Source organism: Populus nigra, chromosome 17 (assembly GCF_951802175.1).
Source record: "Populus nigra chromosome 17, ddPopNigr1.1, whole genome shotgun sequence".
Taxonomy (NCBI): Eukaryota; Viridiplantae; Streptophyta; class Magnoliopsida; order Malpighiales; family Salicaceae; genus Populus; species Populus nigra.
In genome coordinates this window covers 8540324-8558932 of record NC_084868.1, presented here as the reverse complement: position 1 = coordinate 8558932, position 18609 = coordinate 8540324, and the positions used below count along the sequence as shown (strand labels likewise).

Genomic DNA, 18609 nt, shown 5'->3' with positions numbered 1-18609 from the left:
TGAAAAATTGTCTAATTGCTAGAGTTTTCCCCTCTCCTTGTTAAACTGACATAATAAAATCTCTGTTGTGCTCCATAATTTCACTGCATAAACGCGATACTAAATTCACCTTCTGCTATATTAAGTGATAGATATTGTTTGAAGTTTAGCAATGAACTATAATGGGATAGTAAAATCAGGTTCGCTATCAACCATCCAGAGTGGTACGATTGATTTTATAGCAGGGAAAAACTTCATACTCTTCTGTCTTCTTCTTTAATTACAATGTGGTACAATTCATTTGTCACTGTTTTTGTATTCCATGCAGCACTTCTGTACTGCGATCACATAGCCACTTGTATGGCTCTTCTGAAAACTAAAACCTATCAGACAAAGAAGGTAGAGTAAAATCAACCGAAAGAATTAGTTTTACTTTTACAATGAGTGCAATTTGGCAATTCTCTGTGAATGCAGCCTGTTGTATCTAAACAAGCAGTTCAAACATTGAGCAAGTGTGGACTATGCAGGCAATTTTATGCACTGTGTGAACTTCATTATGCTCATGCCTGAGACTAGAAAACCCATCAAGCATGTGTGATCCATCCACGCTTGGAAACTGCCTCAATCACCCGACTTGCAGCCTCTGCAGAGTCATTTAGTGGAGGGTAGCTCCAGGTCTCGGATATCTGTAAAACGATAAATCAGTAAAATTAACGTCAACCTTGTTCAACACTGATGTGGTGTGATTTACAATTGTTTGTGCAGCAGCCCTGATGGCTCACTCCACTAACAAAAATGATACATGATTTTGCATTCATTACTAATGGTGTGTATATGCAATTTAGTTTTGTGAACAGAAAATGTAAGGAAGCATGGATAACCAGTTAGCAAAATTCAAAGACAAAATACAGTTTTCTTTAAGTGATATGTTTACTTTTTTCACCAAGTAAAACAGCAGCAGAGAACATGGTCATTATGAGACAGCTGGCTACATACATCTTCTTTGCCAGTGAATGGTCTAACCACTCCCCTTTCATGTAAACTCTTCTGGAATTCAGCAAACTTCCATGTACACCGTTCAGCTCCTACAACATAGACGGGTTTCCTGCAGCACAAACCAAATTTATACGAGCACATGAACTTCATTATAAAACAGCACTATAAGCAATGCCTAGAGATTCATCCACATGCATTACCCAGTGCTGCAAGCCTCGCTCAACATGCTTACTGAATCAGCCGTGATAACAAAAGCATCGGCCCAAGCTAGATGGCCCATATGTGGATTTGGACCTAAGCAGTTATCATTGGATGAGTAATTCTTGCCTACTATAAAAACTGCACCAAGTGGGAGAAGACTGAAGATATCCTCTCAGGTTACAGCCACGTCTTACCTCTACCATCCCAAATGTAAACCTTAGGGTTTGCACTAAATTCTTTCAATAGAATCTTGGACACCTGCCAATACATGCCAAGACATAGCAACTTAGTTAGCACTAATGAAAAGAATCAGCACAAGAAATTGCTTAAAGAATATAAACCTTCTCAGGGGTTCTTCTAGAAAAAGATATTCTAAGGCTCCCACAACTCCAAAGAACATTTCGCAGCATTTCTGTCAATTGCTTTGCAAGATCTTCACCATACTGACAGTTTCCTGTTAGTAAAACAAGAAACTGAGATAAAGAACTTTTATATAATCAGGTAAAAACTTGAATCAACCAATACATGGTGAAGAAAATATAGTTCACTCAAACAAATAAGTGACTCTTTCAGGTGTTATTAATCAGCAGATGAAATTCTAGATATCAAAGTTGCCATGATATCAAAAATTTAGTTTTAAGTGCCACATGATGTCACAGTAATTTAGTGGCAACAGAATAGACATTCCTAACAAATTCCATGACTTACTGTATGAGAAAAAAATTGAGCAACAATGCACAAACACAAAATTCTGCAGCAGACTAGCATTCCCAAACAAATATTCATGTGCTCGCAAGACTCTCTTTCTACACAACCAAACCCCCCTTTCTATGCAGTATATCACCCATCTATCCAAACAAGCTCCACTCAAATTCTAACTACTGTGAGTTGCATCAGATGTAATGATATGAATTGGGTTGCTCACACCCAGGTTTGCATGTGTAAATAGTTAACCAGAGTAGAGCTGGACAAAGAATCATCATCCCTAGCTCCACTTATTCCAATTATTTCAATGTTCTTGATATACTGAAGAAACACCTAAATTAGTTGTTTACAGCGAGTAGTAAAACACCAGGATTTGCATAGAAAGTGGAAAAAAGAAACAATCTCATAGCGGAAATCGTTCTTCTATCATGTACAAAAGGACGTTTTGGGTCAGAACAGCAACAAGAAAACTGCAGTTTTGACCACAACGTCATTTTTCTGATAACTGTTGCAGTTGAATGGTATCTTCCTCCCTTTTTATGTCTTTATTGGTTCCACAAGAACAACAACATCATCTAACAAGAGGTGGTCAGGAATGCCAAATCAAGAATATTCTCATAATAATGCACCTACAGATAACTTTTCTAAGGTGAAAATTAGTCTTCCACATATAAAGAAGTCAACCAATCTCTTGATCGATGTATCGATGTCATGTCATGTCATTCCTGGATATATTAACATACACTAAACAAAATTTCTCTGAAAAAATTGACAAAAAAAGAGGAATTCCAAAAGGAATGTTCCAAAAATGAGAGCATGCAAATAATAAACACATATGCACAGCATTTTACTAGTAGGCCCTCCAATGTTGACAACAAGCATGGGCTTCGGAAGCAGTGCCAATTCATCATGCCAGAGAGAAGCAGCAATCCTCAGTGCAGTTGAATCAGCCTGATGAAGAGCTCCAACAGTGAGAACCTGAGAGATCCAAAATTCCAAATCCATAAGTTTCGTATAGCATTTTAACAACTAACTACAAAAGTAACTTAACAGTCAAAAGCTATCCAATTTTATTTTCATTTGCTGAACCAATCTAAGCAAGCATTTCAGTAACCAGAACAAATACCACATTGCTGTCTGGTGGTTCACGTGGAGTTATCCAACTGCGAAGAAACCAGGGGATTTGCTCCTGAGCTTCAGGAGTCAACGGATAATAATCATGACAAGGGGTAATCACCAAATCGAACCTATTCAGATTCAACCTTGGATGTTGTATCTGTTGCATTTCAGTGAAAATTTAAATGAAACATCACAGCAAATAAATAGAAAAGAGAACCCTTTGTCTAATTTAACAAATAGAAGAAACAAAAGGAAAAGGGATCCATGAAATCAATTCCTCTAACACCAAACTGTATGACTCTATTTCAAGACAAATATCATCGCATGCAAAATATAATACAAATAATAAGACCCATGATGGATAAATTAAGCTACAACCTGAACCACAAAAACATTCTCTGGAGCTAACTGTCTTATAGAGCTTGCAACAGAAATGGTGTCCCTTCCAGACGCAACCACCAATAATGGACCATCCCTGAATTAAAAGAAAACAATAAGCAATCATTAAATGATGAACTACCATTTCTAGAACCTATAATCACTAAAAACACCAACATAGCTTACAATTTACTTACATAAATTCATATTATGAGCATACAAAATCCATTCCCTTCATGGGTTTCCTTAAAAAGATCAAATATACTGATTTCAAGTGCATTACTCTACTTAACAATCTAAAATAAATGAAGGATTCCAAGAAAATTATATACATACATACCTATCAAATGTATCACGAGCCATTTTGGCAATCTGATTTGCATCAGCTTCCAATACATCTAACAACCCTGCATTCTTCCCACCATTTTCAACCAAAACAGGCATCACCTTTTTCCCTAGAAAACACCTCGAATCATCATAGATTCTTCTTATAACATTGTCCACTTTCTTGTGCACAGAAACTGGCAGCCAATGCAACCACTCATTAACTGTCCCTCTTGGCCTCATAACTCGCTGCACAAATTATAGGTGTTAATTATTTACCATGAGGTGTCGTACGAGAAGGGATCAAAGGAGTGAGGGGATTGGAGTTTTACGTATAGAGAATAGCGAGAGGAAAGGCCAAGAGCGCGAAGAAGGCCGATGCATTGGTTCTCGGCGCCTGCGAATCCATTTCCAATTACAACTGCGCGTTTTATGACGCCGTGGAACCCAGTTTCAAACATTGCAGGCTTACCTGAATAAACCACTTAAGCTTTGCGGGTTTTATGGTAGCCTGACTATTCCTCTCCTCATCGACAAATGACACCACCACCTTCGAGCTTCTTCCGCTGCCCATATCGAAAACGGCACAATCACAATTTGTTGGAAATTTTAGTTTAGTCCCCCAAGGTCAGAGAAACGTTGATATAGATCCTTTGTTATTTTGTTTCCATTTGTAATTTTTAGAAGTGGGAGTGTTTTAAAACCGGGAATATGTTTTTGGAGCAGGATTGACAATTTCATCCGAGTCCCAATATATAAAGACTTGGACCAACTCAAATATATATATATATATATATATATATATATATATATATATATATATATTAAGTTAAATAATAAATTATACTTTAATAATAAATATTCAGATATTAAAATAAAATATAATTATTTAATTTATTTACTTGTTAGATAATGAATATTATATAAATTTAAAGAAATATAATATGTAAATGCCCATTATTATTATTAGGAGATTTAGCTTTGTTGTTGTGTCTGAAGGGCTTATATTTTCTATATTATTGTCTAAAATTTATATTCTATGTTAAATAAATATTTTTTTTTTAAAGAATGTCTCATTTTTATATAGATGTTTTCTTATATTAGAAAATCATTTTAACTCAATAGTTTAAGCTGTTAGGTGAGGTCTCAATATATGATTTATATTATTATCTAATACACCCCCTCAAGTGAAAGCTCTTTCAGCTTAAAACCTGCATAGTTTCACATTACCTTGTGCTTAATTTTTATCAAATAAATGAGGATGGTGAGATTCAAACTCATAATCGCTTGGTCATCAAGACTCTGATATCACGTCAAATAACCATCTTAACCCAATAGCTTAAGTTGTTAGGTGAAGCTCCAAGATATGATTTATATTATTCTTTAACATCTTAAAATTAATTTTTAGTTTTAAATTATTGGCAAAAAAATAATTTTTATTTTCAAATTACAAATCAAAATGTATATTTGATGAATAATTTACAATAAAAATAAGTTAAATTAAGATTATGTTGATAAAGAATGCCTCAAATCACTTCTTTTCAATAAAAATATAATATAATATAATTTTCTTAAATCATAATGATAATAAAGTTAAAAGATGTTAACGTTTGCAAAAAAAAAATGAATATTTTTTATAATAATTTTTTATTAAAATTATTATTTTTTTTTTGATTGATTGATAAATCAAATTATTTTTTATAGGGAATAATTTTTTAAGAAACCATTTAAATAAATCTATAATAAATATACCAGGCAAATCTTAGTAAAGCTATAGAAAACAATTATCCTCGTGAAAAAAGAAAAAAGAAATGGTGAGACCAGCCTTTCTTGGGCCGAAAATTCATGCTTTCTCTTAACAAATCTGAGAGCTGGTTCCCTTATGGCTTAGCCCATTAATTAATTTATAGCCCGAATCCGAACAATGATGCCCAGTTTAAAAGCTGGATAACCGAGTGAGAACTGAAAAACTCCATTTTCTCCGTCTCTCTGAGAATTTTGTGCGGAAAGATGACGGCGGATGCAGAAGGTGGAGCTCCAGAGGTTACTCTGGAGACATCAATGGGTCCTTTCACTGTTGAGGTGCTTCGCTCTCTCTCTACCCTTTTTATTTTCTTATTATTTCGTACCACTTTTTAATTTTATTATTTTTGGTGATGGACAGTTATACTACAAGCACGCACCAAGAACTTGCAGGAACTTTCTTGAATTATCTCGTCGAGGTTATTATGACAACGTTAAATTTCACCGCATTATTAAGGTACTATAAATATAAAAACTGACTCATGTTTTGTTTTATTGGAATTAAGAGGCCTTAGTGTCTTTTTTGTGTTTTTTTTTTTTTTGATAATTCTTGGTGGGTTTTTGGAGTAGGATTTTATAGTGCAAGGTGGGGATCCAACAGGAACTGGAAGAGGTGGAAAATCCATTTATGGGTTAGTTTGATTGTCTAGGGCTTTGTGTGGTTCTAATGTGCTTGCTTGCTTCTTCTTCTTCTTTTCTTTTTCTTTTTACAATTGCTTAAAAAGAATGGATTATGATGTTGTGAATTATAGTGATAAGTTTGAGGATGAGATAAACCCCGAGTTAAAGCATACTGGAGCTGGGATCTTATCTATGGCAAATGCTGGTCCAAATACTAATGGAAGCCAATTTTTCATCACTTTGTCGCCGACTCCATCTCTAGATGGTAATTTTATTCCTCCGTTTGTTCGAATGGTTTATATATTGTCTTTTTTTAGAAAATTGTTGACACATGTGGACTTTGTTAGATTGGCTTGTCACCTCCACAATAATATGATAAATGAATAGTTTTGAGAATAGTGAAACTTGGATCCCAGATCCAGCAGTTATGGACTTTGGATTGTAGTTAATTAACACCCGTCACCCCTTTCATGTCATGGTCAAATTTCAAGGAAGCTAATCAGAGAATGCTAATCTTATTTGGAATTCCAAACATGGTCTTATACCAATTTTGGATCACTTTTATATCCTTCATTGATTTTAATCTTGTCACCGCATCTACGATCCAGTAGAGTTTCTAAGCTTGTGTAGGAAAGCAAAGATCCCAGAAACTAAACAATGGTATCATTCTTGTTTTGAAAGTGTTTTGAAGCTCCAATTATTGTCACCAAGAAGCCTGACTGATCCAAAGTTCAAGTTAGCAACAATGAGTCCTGTGGTTTGGCTGAAATCAGATTTCAATTGAAGTATTTTGGACATTAAAGTTATCGAATTGTTTACTTTTCCATTGTTTATTTCCTATCTGTCTGTGCTCATATATCCTACTGTTGTTATAATGCTTCGTCTGCTTTATATCATTATCCAGGAAAACACACCATTTTTGGAAGAGTATGCAGGGGAATGGAAATAATCAAGAGACTCGGTAGTGTCCAAACTGACAATAATGATAGGTAAAAACTTTCTTTGTTGTTATTATTTTTTAATATTTTCCTGGTAATTCCATTTTCATGTATGACACTCTTTCCTAACACAGGCCTATCCATGATGTGAAGATATTGCGGGCATCTGTCAAAGATTAGTACTGCATGGCAATTATCAAGGCAGATGATCTGTTTCCAGTATCAGAAGCCTGCAGCAACTGGTTCTTTTCAGTACTTTTTGTATCGATAAAAAATATGATGAAACGTAGCGATTGGATTGCTTACATTAGCAGAAGTAAAACAATGATGGAAGAAAGCTGGCAATCAGAATGTGATGAAATGTAGGTCCTGGAGTACCTTTTATTTTCCTTCTGTTTACTCGCCCCTTCTAACACTATCTGCTGCCATGTTTCTGCAAAACTAAGGATGTTAAGCTTACAACGATGTACCATTTTATAAGCTTTAGCAAAGTCTGTTATTTTTTAAAGTAATCATTAAGTATGTTTTTTCAGGCACCATAGTATTGACCGAAATCTAGGCTATTACTCAACTAATGATGCCTCGTCTATATATATATATATGAAGGGCGATCCACCCCCCTAAAACAAGAAGAAAAAAAGGCTTACCCGCATGCGGGCTTGTCTTGGGTCCATGTCCATTAATTTTTTTTTAAAAAAAAACCTTTTTATTTATTTTTTAATTTCGCTATTCAATAATAATTTTTTTTCATCTGGATTGAATATCAAGATTAACTTGAGTGTTTTTTTTGTTTTTTTTCTGAATTTTTTTTAAATTAACTTTCAATGTAATTTAATTTAAAACTCAAGAATTTCAAATCTTAACCTCGGGTTTAATACCAAAATGTTTCTTGCAGCCTAGATGGTTTTTTAGGAGCAGGAAATAGCCCAGACAAAAAAATTATCTAGTGGTAACCGAACAAATTGTTTCTTGGCAAATAATTTCGATCCAAGGCATCCATAATAATAGATAAGCAATGGAACAGCAAATGATGCAAAAGATTCAATTGAAACAAAAATAAGAAAACTAACAAATTCTCAGACAACTAGCTGTCAAGAACTATCCACTCTTGACAACTATCTGGCTGTAATAGGCAGCAACATTTGGATCAGTAAATCACAGTATTAATATTTTGCTGTATTTCACCATGTTCACAGTTAAGAGATCACAGACTGACATCCATACACAGCAGCTGGAACGAGACCACAACTCCCTGTATGGTGATCTGCCCAGCCCAAGGGTTAGAGCTTTGGGAGTGCTTTCAAGTCTAAAGGTTAAAGAGCCAAGCCACCACTAATTTCTATGATTCAAGCTTTAAAAAAATGTGATACAGATACCTACAAATCATCTCTTCCCAATTGACTATATTTCTTTCTGGTCCAAAGAAATGTAAAACTGCCAAACAATTGCCACTTCTTTACCAAAAAAAATTGACCCTCTGCAAAGTAACGGGGGATTGCCAACTCAGTCAATACCAGCTTCAAATCCCAGCAGATACAGTTACAGATACTATACATGCTGACGTTTTTATCCATCACGCAGCACTGCACTCCAGGCAGTCTCGACACCTGTTTCACTAGATAATTTATTTTCAGCTCAGCTAGCCTAAGTTTATAGTATGATCGACCTTGGGCAGTGAGACTGCACTAAATCCATTAGCTTTGACGGATTCTGGAGGGCCATCTCTTGAGGATGTAATCCTTGTTGAATCAGTGTTCTTGATAGGTACCTCCTTGGGAACCTCCTGCTGTTGTAGCAATTCTATCCGCCTTAAAGATGGCACATCACCCTTACAGTATCTGTGCCACATGTTCCGGTATGTTGTCTCTAAACCAAGAGTAAAATTTGGTCCATCACAAACAGGAGATTTAGACATAAGGTCCCGGAGACTCATCCTCAAGTTCGAGAGAGCCGCAATGTCTGAAGCCAGCTGCAGTGCCGATTGAACATATTCCTCTTCATTTTTTGCAACCAGATGTCCTAACCCTGCATTACAATCAGTCACAACATCCACAGTAATTAAAAACAAGCTGAACACCCTCAATCAAAGCTAAAAAAAGGCTAAAAGAAAATTTTCATAAGCATGCATAAAAACGTTTCAGTTCATTTCAAATAAATTATGCTTCAGATTTTAGAAGCTAATAACATTTCCAACCCGGTGGCTTCAATCTTAATCATGACAATTTCAATATCAGAAAACAGCATAGATGAAATTTGTTGGTGAACAGTGAAAACTTAAAAAACAACACAGATGCGGTGGGAAATGCATACTGTGACACCATTAGAATCACCACAGTGCAAAGTGACATTGGATTCTCATTCCAACAGAGTTTATCCCATAAGATTCCATATAAATCCAAAAGTTATGTTTCATTCTCGATTTAACAGGCACACATGAATCCAAAAGTTATGTTTCATTTTCGATTTAACAGGCACACATGAATCCAAAAGTTATGTTTCATTTTCGATTTAACAGGCACACATGTTGATGACCTCCTTTTTTCCCCTTTAGATATTGGCTCTGTTAATGGATTTGAGTTTTCATAACCATGGTTTTGAAAAAGCATCAAATCATAGCTCTTTCAAAACCATGGTTTCAAGTGTATTGAGTTTACAAAATCATGGTTTTAAAAATGTTATCCACTGTCACAAAGCAGAGTTTTTACTCAAAACCTACTTTCGTACTTTCGATCACAAGACAAGCAATTTGTAAACAGAAAAATCAAGGGCATCAAATGCAATGAGGCATACAAACCCATAGTAATTTAAGATAGGCTTGAAATAAAAAGTTGAAATGAAAGGTCCTCACCGACATTGCTGAGAAGACTCGCGCCAACATTGTGAGCATGTACAGCACCAGCCATGGTAACACATGGAACTCCCATGTACAAAGATTCACATGTTGTTGTTGTTCCAGCATATGGAAAAGTATCCAAGCTACATCATATAAAAAAAATAAGACAGAACCCTAAAGAAGATTCACATGCCAAACCAGAAGTGTACTAGAAAAGTACGTATATCTAAATAATGCAAATAAATCCCAGAAGACAGGTGATAGAAGTAGAGGTATCAACCTAACATATAAAGAGCAAAAAACGCATTTTGCTTCTCTGAACATCTTCAAGATCAAACAAAAGGTGGTTGCAAGTATATTAAAACCGACAATCATACCTAATGTCCATTAGAGAATAAGCTTGCATGTGATCATGGTTAAGAAGAATTAGAGGCAGAAGATCAACATGCAGTGGTTCCAACCCCAGCTGCTCCAACATTGTAAGGAATCTTTGTCGAACACTATCGCAGCAAAATGGCTTGCATTTCACCACAAGGCGGGAGTTTGGAACTGCACAGAGTATCCTAGCCCAAACTTGCAATACCTTAGGTGTTATCTGTGGGGGGGGGGGGAATGTGAAGAAACAACAAAAAGGGCAAAAAAGGACACAAAATATAGAAGCAATCAGATAATTTTTCCAGTATTGATAGTGGTTTACTTGTCTAATCACAGAAGTAACCAATACCTTTGCCAAATTATTAAAGCTACCAAATGTGATGAAGCCATTCGAAAGAGCAGGAGTTGGAGCAACAGGCCCAGCCTCTGGTGAAGGTATATAACAAAGGAAGCATTCTGGTAGTCGAATCAACTCCTCAACATGCCTGTCATTGAACAAGCATACCATGCACAGATAACATAAAATAAATCATTCTACTGGGCTATATTTTAGAAAAATAACTTTAAGAAAGTAATAAGAGGGCCTACTTTTGTTTAGTATCAGGAGGGTCAGCGAATGAATCAGTAATTCTGTAATCAATGGTAGGCAAGCCAGTTGTATTTGGGTAGCCAATCCAAGTCACCTAAAATAAAGACAAACCGAATCTGAGTTGGGCAAAAAGACAAAGTCCCACAGTGAGCTGTTTTTACTAGTACAATTCAAATGGAAAAAAAATCTAACTTGGGCAAAAAGGAACAGAATCTGAGACATTCACAGCACAGGCGGTTTTTTTATTTTTGGCATGTGCTAGTATTGTCTACATTTAAGCATATTTTTAAATGCTTCTTGAGTTTTTGTCCTTCTCTTTTGGGACTTGTATAACAGTTTTGTGCTTTTAACATCCGTTTATAATTATAATTTTCTAGCTAATTATTCATGGTTTCTATAATCATCCAACCCTCAATCAGATCCCAATGACATGCTAACGATGAACCAATCAAAAAGTATCTTAGACTTTAACAAATTTGTATGACCAGGATTACTCCAATATTTCTCTTCAAGAAACTGTGCACATGCTACCTACAAGCGCAAATCTAACAAGTTCCTCATACTCACATCATCGACCATCAGACCACTGGAAAAAGAATATTCCCATTATTGGAGGTTCAGGAAAATGAGTTACATATGTATGTATTTTTACAATTTTAAACAAAATAGAAGTATATTTGCAGCAGGGAGGTATGAAGTGTACAGAAGGCTGGCCTTTTCAAGCTATATCAAGTGCTAATACAAGTAGAGCCATTATGGACTCCACAATTCAATGTGCTATCCATAGAAGTGGCTGTATATATAAGCAAAAATACAATCAATAGACCAACTGGCTTTCGAATGCAAAATGATTGCTGAAATCAATAAATCCAAAACCTATACAGAAAATATATACCACTCATTATTTACATAAAAGTTTGAGCATATACAACTTCTTAAACACAGATATACTATGAATGGATTATTAGAAACATAGCATTAAGAAATGAACTCCTACACGAAAATAAATAAACTCTTTCCCAAAAAAAAAAAGCAATCTGAGGCATACCTGAACAGGAGCTGGCCGGCATGCCATCATTCCCAACTTATTGTTAGCTGTATGTCCAGTGAGTTCTACCAATATGTCAACTTTATCTTCTCTGACCATGATTGCAACCTTCTTCTCATCAATCCCGTATATATCCCTCCACATCCCACCCCTTTTTAAGACTTTCTCCTTAAACCTATTCGTTTTTGCATCAGGCTGAAATTACAAGAAAAAGAAAATCCAGATTATCAACAAAGTAGCTCGTGAATGTCTTGGCGGTATTTGTAAGCATGCTACAGAATGCTCCAATTGAGTGATATAGACTACGTGGAATCATGGTGATGATTAGCATCCAGTGCACAGAGTTGTTGTGTGGATGTTACAGATTGTGGACTTGACCATCAGAGTGGAAAATAATTGCAAATGAAGATAGTACCTAATGGTTGGCAATAATGCTGAGCAATAGTGGTATAAAGGAAGTGCATAAAATGGCAGCAATAACAGCAACATAAGTGACAAGTGATAACCAAGAAACTGAAAGCCCTAGAATCAAAGTTAAAACCAGAAGTAGCACTGCACCATGTACAGCATAAGCATGTTCCTAAATGTGCCATCCAAAATAACCCCCCAAAAATTGCACATTTCATTCCTGAGCGACAAAGCAAAGAACCAATGAAGAAATAATGGCAGAAGGGGTAGAGAGTTTGACACACTTTCTGGACGTCTCAAATAATCTACCATTGGAAACTCAGGTGATCCATTTCCTTTTAGCCTTTCAAATAAGATTCCTGTCTACAGATTAGCTATCTCTCACCATCAGTTATGTTTAAAACCAGATTCTTTTTATAAAAAAAATAAATCACGAGCTTTAATTGAGGCAAACAGCATCCAAGTTACACAACTGTGTAGACTAACAAATCAATAAACAAGTAACAGAAACAAACCATGTATGCATACCTTCACAACTGCTGAATAGACAACCACCTTGTAATTTGCATAGTCATGATAGACAAGAGGGGCCTCAATAAAATAAGATACAGAATGAGTAAAATAATCCGGAGACACATATCCAATCACAAGAGGTCTATCTGGAACTTTTGGGTTGTCCCATGAAGTGTACTGTGGATACAATCTCATAAAGCGCCTACCCCAGTCCCTGCATGTAGGCAATTGACTTCAGATAAGGCTCACCAAACTCAATTTAAAGATTTTTAAGTGCTAAAAGGTAAAAATAAAAATTGGCAGTATTATGAAATGTCAAGAACTTACAACATAACATGAGATTATAGCATTTAATTTATATATAAGCAACAAGAAGCAAAATATAATACCACGAGCCATGTAATTTGATGAAAATGCCAAAAGAAAAATCATTTCTAAAGCCCAAAAAGAATAAAGTGCATTCTTGTAATGTAAAAGTAGATGGAAATACAATTGTAGTAGCTTACAGATGAGGATATATCATCCAATGCCAAAATCTACAATGAACAGAAGGTATAAAACTGACGTAACAAAGAACATTCTCAATTGAATGCTGATAAAGCTCTTCCTCAAATGTTTCAACACATGTAATTCTTTATTCGAAAAAAAAATTATTTTAGATCATGATGGTGTTTTGCTTGTAGTCTTCCAAACCTCATATCAGGATTCAGAATATTTTCCAAAAGAACATACAACATTAAATGGCTTCATTAGGAGTTTAATGCAGTGAGCTCGTCATAAGATTCAAAAAGGATTGGAATGAAAAAAACTTCCCAGTCTATAGGAGCTAAACCTACCTATGAGCCTCAAAAAGCTTATCATCATGTCCCTCATTTATGTAGTTCATTGCAAGCAACCGATTCTGCCATTGAAAGTTTATAAATACAGTTAAGAGACAGCAATGACACATAAAGAGGATCTGACACCCATCGTACAGAAAATGTGTATGAATACATGAGCTATTTGATGATTGGGTATCAACTCTGACTGTGTCTAAGACATTCAAACAGTACAAAATTTCATTGATGAGTGAACATGTGGAGAAAAACCATATCATTAATTTCATATCTTTTTTTTTTTAACCAAGGAGAAACACCATTCCATTAACTAAGCCAATTAACATTTCACATCTTTCCTGCTGTTAGGCATAATTCCACACAACCAATGTAAAGCATGTGCACGTAAAAATAAAACCAAGTGAACACCACATGAAGCGTGTTTTCATCTTTGACAACAATCATAACTCAACACATAAACCCATTCATCTCTCAGAAAGAATGTTCAATTCCTTCTCCATTTAATGTTATAGTTAAAGCCTTCCACATCTAAACTAGATTGTCTATTCATGTCATTGGGCCAGTTTAAAAAAAGGGAGGGTGGGGGGGTTTGTTGTCAAACATATGGAGTGACATTGTTGACATTTATGACATCTGACGGCACTCACAAGCATTTAGCATTAACTTGAGGTAACCAAAAGAATGAAAGCACCTGGCCTGCATTGCGAGAATCAGGATCTATCTCCAGGCATTGCTCATAAGCACTAATGGCCATAGATATATTGCCAGCATCTCTATAAAGAACTCCTACACAGAGGATAACAAAATGATATTTAAAAGAAAAAAAACAGTATTAAGTCCTTTTTTTTTTTGGGGGGGGGGGGGTTCTGTTTCCATATATTACTGGAATCAAATTTAAAATAGGCAAACCGTCAACTTGCATCAGAAGTTGACAAATATCCCAGAAACAAACTCATCAGATTTACAATGTAACCCTTTTTTTTTCTCACAAGGGGGCATGTGGACAAAGATGTGTGTTAGAGAGAGAGAGAGAGAGAGAGAGAGACCTAAGTTATTATATGCTTCAGCATATGTGGGATTTGCCATGATAGCTTTCTCAATCATGCTTGCAGCAGCATCCATTTTACCCTACAGAACAGAAAGGATCTGGTCAGCAACCATGACAGACATATGATCACATAAAAAAATGTGCATCAAGCATGACTCCATCTCAGACCTGGACTGTGTAGACAACACCAAGGTTGTTCAATGACTGTGAGAAGTTTGGTTTGATTGATAAAGCTAACTGCAAAATAAAAACAATGGCAAATATGGTTTCAGCCACAGACACACAGGAGTGAGAACTTAGAATCTGCACAAGTATCAGAATTTGCCTGATAACACTCCACGGCTTTATCAAGGTTGTCTCGGTCTTTGTATATTACACCTAAGTTGTTGCATGCCTCAGCACAATGAGGATTGAAGTTGAAAGCAAGTTCATAGAACACAATTGCCTGCTCAAATAGAATAGATTTACTGAATCACTGAATGATAAAACTACTGTAATGAAAAAATAAATAAAAATAGCTTAAAAATTGTGCGTGCATAATTATACATATAACCTAGCATCAATGAAAAATAAATTCCAAACTCAACTTTGTTTACAAGCTGCAGTAAATTTGCTGAATCTCATTGCGGGAGAGGAACAGACATACAAATGCATGCATAGACAAGAACATGATAAAATTCCCAAAGATCACTCACCATCTCAAACTTCAGCATTTCGCCATAAGCAACACCGAGATTATACATAGCATCAGCATAGTGCCAGTTATAATACAAAGCCTTTTTGTAATATGCCACACCTTGGCTGATATCTCCCTCCAGTTTAACCTGAATACACAAATGACTAAATCCAAAATCAAACACGCATAAGAAAAAGGACATTCTACTGTAAATTTTCATGAAAAGACAGGCTACTTGAGCTTCTCATTGACACAACTGACGGTAAATAAAACAAACTGAATCTAAAGAAAGACTTTGCAAATGGGAGTTCACAGTTATCAAAAGACTAAACATGAAGGATGAAAAACCCACTTTTGTTCCGAAATCTGTCAATGCTATTGCCATATTATTCTTTGCAATCTCAAAGTTTGGTGACACGGCTAGACACCTGTAACAACAATGTAATTAAGCAACAAACATCAGCAGAGGCAGAGCAAACCGAAGGCATATACACCTTACATGTAGGACCCAATAGCATGGTTTGATAAGCAGTAGAGATACCTCTCATAACAGGCAATGGCTGATTCTAAGTCACCTCTGTTTTTATAGATGACACCCATGTTGCAATATGCTTCAGCATACATGGGCCTCTCCATTGCAGCCTTCTCATAGCAACTAAGGGCAGTGTCATATTGCATCATTTCAGAGTATACAACACCAAGGTTATAATATGCAGGCTGCACATAAGAAGTCTCACTGTTTATACATGAAGAGTGGAAAACAAACATTGAAGCAAAAAAATTTGGGAGTGGGAATGACTAAGGACATTAAGTTACCGCATAGTGTGGATCTACTTTAAGAGCTTCATAATACTTTTGAATTCCCTCTTGTGTATTACCAGAGAGCTTTAAGCTGGTTCCAAGATCTGTTAAAACAATGGCTAGGCACTCTGAAGCTGGCTTGTATGAAAGATCAGCTTTCAGAGCCTTGTGGTACGACTACAAAAAAAATCAATAAACTCTTCCAAGTCAACTTTTAACATAAATAGTTGCAAAGCCAAACAAACCCGAGTGTGATCAACTCATATATAAACACACATGATTTGCAAAGACATAGTTTCAATACTTGTAGAATGGTATTCACAACAATATTATGGTAAAACATGGTCAAAACATCCTTATGCATTGCAGCTCTCAGGCTGGCTTTGATAGACCATAATTTCATAGCTACCCAGAACATTTTGTAACAAGAAAATACAGAAGATCAAAAGGAGAACTAAAAGTTAGTGTCGCACAACAGAATAGAAAAAAAACAATAAATTATCTATTTTCTTCCATTGAACAGTATTTACTTGTAGCTTTACATTCAACACAAGCAGGATGAGGCATCCGTCTGAGTCCATAAACATGCATGGACAGCTGGGCTATGAGCACAGACTATAAACTCTCCCAGTTCCAATTTATCATGCAAAGAATGTAGAAACTAGTGATTAGTATCAGCTATCACCAATCCACATTTTCATTGCATCTAATATGCAGATGGTGATGAGTTACAAAATAATTCAAGAGTAAAACACCTAAACAAAGGAGAAATAGTAACTTGTAAACTGCAATTCGAATACTTTACAATTTGCATAGTACAGAGTCATATCCAACCTGTAAAAAAAATTTTAGTACAAGCTTACTGGGTGTACTAACTTCTGATTACCATGGACATCTTATTTACTGATATTTTTTTCTCATGAAGAAGATGAATTAATTGGCATGAGCATACCTCAGCAGCCTCTAACAGACGACCCTCATCTTTGTACAATATACCGCAATGTGTCAGGGCACATGCATTCTGTGGGTCCAGCTTGATAGCTTCAGCAAAACTATCAAAAGCAAGCCTTCCCATGTTCTGCATCTGCAAGCATATTCCTTTTCCAATATAAGCCTCAACAATTCCACTATCTTTCTCCAGGACACTCTCGTAAAGAGCAAGAGCATCTGCAAATTTATTTCTGGACCGAAGAATATTGGCATAAGAGAGTGCATCCTTCCCTTCAAACCCCTTCTGCACTGGAGATGAAACAACAGGAGAGCCACTAGTGCCAGTTGAAGGCTGTGATCCTTTCAAGAAACCATTATCTTCAATCAGTTCCTTCTCTCTCACACTACCAGCATCATTCTCTGTCCACGCCATCCAGATATATCGAGAATCTATCTTTCCTATAACAGTATCAACAAATGCAAATCAACTTTTCATTCACAACTACCGCGCAATCAAATACTACAAATGCAAGGCTTAATTAATGCTCGACATAAAATTTTGAACTTTACAAGAAATATAACAGGAACGTAACAATAACACTAATATTGATAAAATGCATAAAGTTTCAAGCTTTTTCAGATTGAACTGAACAGCTCTCTACTTCACATCACTGAAACAACCACTTCACCTTGCCTAAGACTAACAAGTATAACAAAACCCAATTTTTCAATTTTAAAGAGAGAGAGTTGTTCTTCCATCAATATAATTGCATTGAAACACACAATTGGAAACCCTAACTATGTCAAAACTGATTCAAGAAATAACTTCATTAAGCAAAGCTACAATCTTGAACCCCAGCTGATCATCAATAAAACCCTAATAAACCACAAAAAAAGGAACATCAGAAATGAATAATTAAGTCCCAGTAAAACCCAGATAGAAGTTATAAAAAAAAAACATTAACTGGGGATCTTTACCCAACTTGATACACAGAAAGAAACAAGAAAGTCGTGAAGACAGGTTAAAAAGAGTAAAAATAAGGTATTTTGATACTCACATTCAAGAAAAAAAGAACCCACTACAGCAGAGTCATGCAAGAGACTTTTATTAGGAGTGGCTTATGATAAGCAGAGAGCGGGGTGCAGGTTAAGGCTGGTCTCTAAGTACGAGTCCAAAGACAGAATTTTTAGAGAGCTTTAGTTTTAGTTTATTTTTTAGTGGGTTATTATTAAAAGCTGGGGAAAAAAAAAAAAGGAAACAGAAACACGGCACCCTCTCTTAATTCTGGTCTCCGACAAAGAGAGTTCGATGTGTCCCAAAACCAGAGAGAAAGAGGAGGAGCCACCTGCTTGGTGTCGTGTGTCCGTTAGTTAATTTCAAACAGTACTTCTTGCTGCTGCTGTTGCTGTTGTGTTGCATTATGTTTTAGGGCTTTTCTTTTCTATGCCCTCTTTTTCCTTCAATAATTGCATTTTGTATCATCACTG

General features: G+C 35.8%; 3 protein-coding genes across 6 annotated transcripts; 1 reads left to right on the top strand and 2 right to left on the bottom strand.

Annotated features, from left to right (window-relative positions):
• Positions 1 to 180: 180 nt before the first annotated feature.
• LOC133676862 (mitochondrial fission protein ELM1-like) lies at positions 181 to 4403 on the bottom strand. 2 transcript variants are annotated; one of them, XM_062098642.1, is made up of 11 exons: positions 4175 to 4402; positions 4035 to 4099; positions 3719 to 3951; positions 3379 to 3475; positions 3008 to 3157; positions 2733 to 2859; positions 1518 to 1630; positions 1371 to 1434; positions 1176 to 1269; positions 976 to 1084; positions 181 to 665 (listed from the first exon to the last, which is right to left on the bottom strand). In XM_062098642.1, the coding sequence occupies exons 3-11, from the start codon at positions 3943 to 3945 to the stop codon at positions 564 to 566; spliced, it is 1083 nt and encodes a 360-aa protein (XP_061954626.1). In that variant the 5' UTR covers positions 3946 to 3951; positions 4035 to 4099; positions 4175 to 4402; the 3' UTR covers positions 181 to 563. The 2 variants fall into 2 exon arrangements, with proteins under 2 accessions (XP_061954626.1, XP_061954625.1); XM_062098641.1 differs by having other exon boundaries at positions 4035 to 4403.
• Positions 4404 to 5625: 1222 nt separating this feature from the next.
• On the top strand, positions 5626 to 7576 carry LOC133676814 (peptidyl-prolyl cis-trans isomerase CYP18-2). The gene is made up of 6 exons (XM_062098561.1): positions 5626 to 5784; positions 5867 to 5962; positions 6076 to 6137; positions 6258 to 6391; positions 7031 to 7115; positions 7199 to 7576. Exons 1-6 carry the CDS (start codon positions 5713 to 5715, stop codon positions 7242 to 7244), a joined length of 495 nt encoding a protein of 164 aa, XP_061954545.1. The 5' UTR covers positions 5626 to 5712; the 3' UTR covers positions 7245 to 7576.
• A 629-nt stretch (positions 7577 to 8205) lies between these two features.
• LOC133677352 (probable UDP-N-acetylglucosamine--peptide N-acetylglucosaminyltransferase SPINDLY) lies at positions 8206 to 18609 on the bottom strand. Of its 3 annotated transcripts, XM_062099336.1 has the most exons (19): positions 18180 to 18590; positions 17921 to 17998; positions 17144 to 17580; positions 16207 to 16368; positions 15932 to 16107; positions 15743 to 15818; positions 15410 to 15538; positions 15040 to 15159; positions 14883 to 14951; positions 14713 to 14794; positions 14358 to 14452; positions 13667 to 13731; positions 12846 to 13044; positions 11910 to 12104; positions 10861 to 10955; positions 10622 to 10757; positions 10275 to 10492; positions 9913 to 10040; positions 8206 to 9089 (listed from the first exon to the last, which is right to left on the bottom strand). In XM_062099336.1, the coding sequence occupies exons 3-19, from the start codon at positions 17552 to 17554 to the stop codon at positions 8704 to 8706; spliced, it is 2742 nt and encodes a 913-aa protein (XP_061955320.1). In that variant the 5' UTR covers positions 17555 to 17580; positions 17921 to 17998; positions 18180 to 18590; the 3' UTR covers positions 8206 to 8703. The 3 variants fall into 3 exon arrangements, with proteins under 3 accessions (XP_061955320.1, XP_061955321.1, XP_061955319.1); XM_062099337.1 differs by lacking the exon at positions 17921 to 17998 and having other exon boundaries at positions 18468 to 18609; XM_062099335.1 differs by lacking the exon at positions 17921 to 17998.